Below are 803 nucleotides of genomic sequence, written 5' to 3'. Positions count from 1 at the left end.
GAGGTTACTACATATTCAGTTGCTATTCAGCATCTTGACACCAGACCAGAGAGACAAAAAATACATTTGACAGATGGAAAGTGTTCTTTTTCTGTTTTGGAGGTCTGGTGTCAAGGGTTCCCTCCCATCACATTTCTACAAATTTTCTTTAGCAACAGTTTTGATGATCTGAAGTCAACGAGCTGGTGCGTTCTCTGCGTAAGAACTAGGGGGTTGGGGTAATGGGCAATTATGGCAATTGATGGTTGGGGATTGTTCTCCTGATTTTTGTTCTGGTGGGTCTTTGTTTATTTTAACAATGATGACTCAAGTCAGTTGGGAAGTACCGATTATGATTTTAGTGTATTCGCTACATCATCTTGACACCAGACCTCCAAGACAGAAAAAGAACATTTTCCACCCGTCAAATTCTTATTGATGCATGTGTCTATTTTTACAGGCTTGTGTTAAAAAAAATAGAAGACAAAGCATCACCCCTAAGCAAACTTCTGACCAAGTTGAAAAGCCTGCTGAAAAGAAGCAAGGGGGAGGAAAAGGAGACCAAGGGTACAGATAAGCAAGAGCCAGTAATTGTAGAGGAAAATCCATTATATGATGACAGAGAAGAATTAGAGGACATCAAGGAAGAGGAAGAGAGTGAAGAAGATAAAACAGCAAGTGAGGATGAAAACAAGAAGGATAGATAGACACTAGTCACACCCTCTATTTATACGGTACATAAAGTTCATTGTAACAGATTTTAGGAAATGCTGTGATGAGGAGAAATAAATTTGCCAAGATAGTAAATAATGATTCATTAATTA

General features: G+C 38.4%; 1 protein-coding gene across 1 annotated transcript in view; it reads left to right on the top strand.

Moving 5' to 3' along the window:
- LOC119590759 (GPI transamidase component PIG-T-like) overlaps window positions 1-803 on the top strand; it is a gene marked incomplete in the record, with an annotated part of 22,148 nt that overhangs the window by 21,088 nt on the left and 257 nt on the right. The window contains 1 exon segment of the mRNA XM_037939470.1: window positions 440-803. Coding sequence (XP_037795398.1) covers window positions 440-686 — 247 coding nt within the window.

This window comes from Penaeus monodon, chromosome 27 (assembly GCF_015228065.2).
Source record: "Penaeus monodon isolate SGIC_2016 chromosome 27, NSTDA_Pmon_1, whole genome shotgun sequence".
Taxonomy (NCBI): Eukaryota; Metazoa; Arthropoda; class Malacostraca; order Decapoda; family Penaeidae; genus Penaeus; species Penaeus monodon.
The sequence above is the reverse complement of the archived record's forward strand: the minus strand, read 5'-3'. Positions and strand labels throughout refer to the sequence as shown.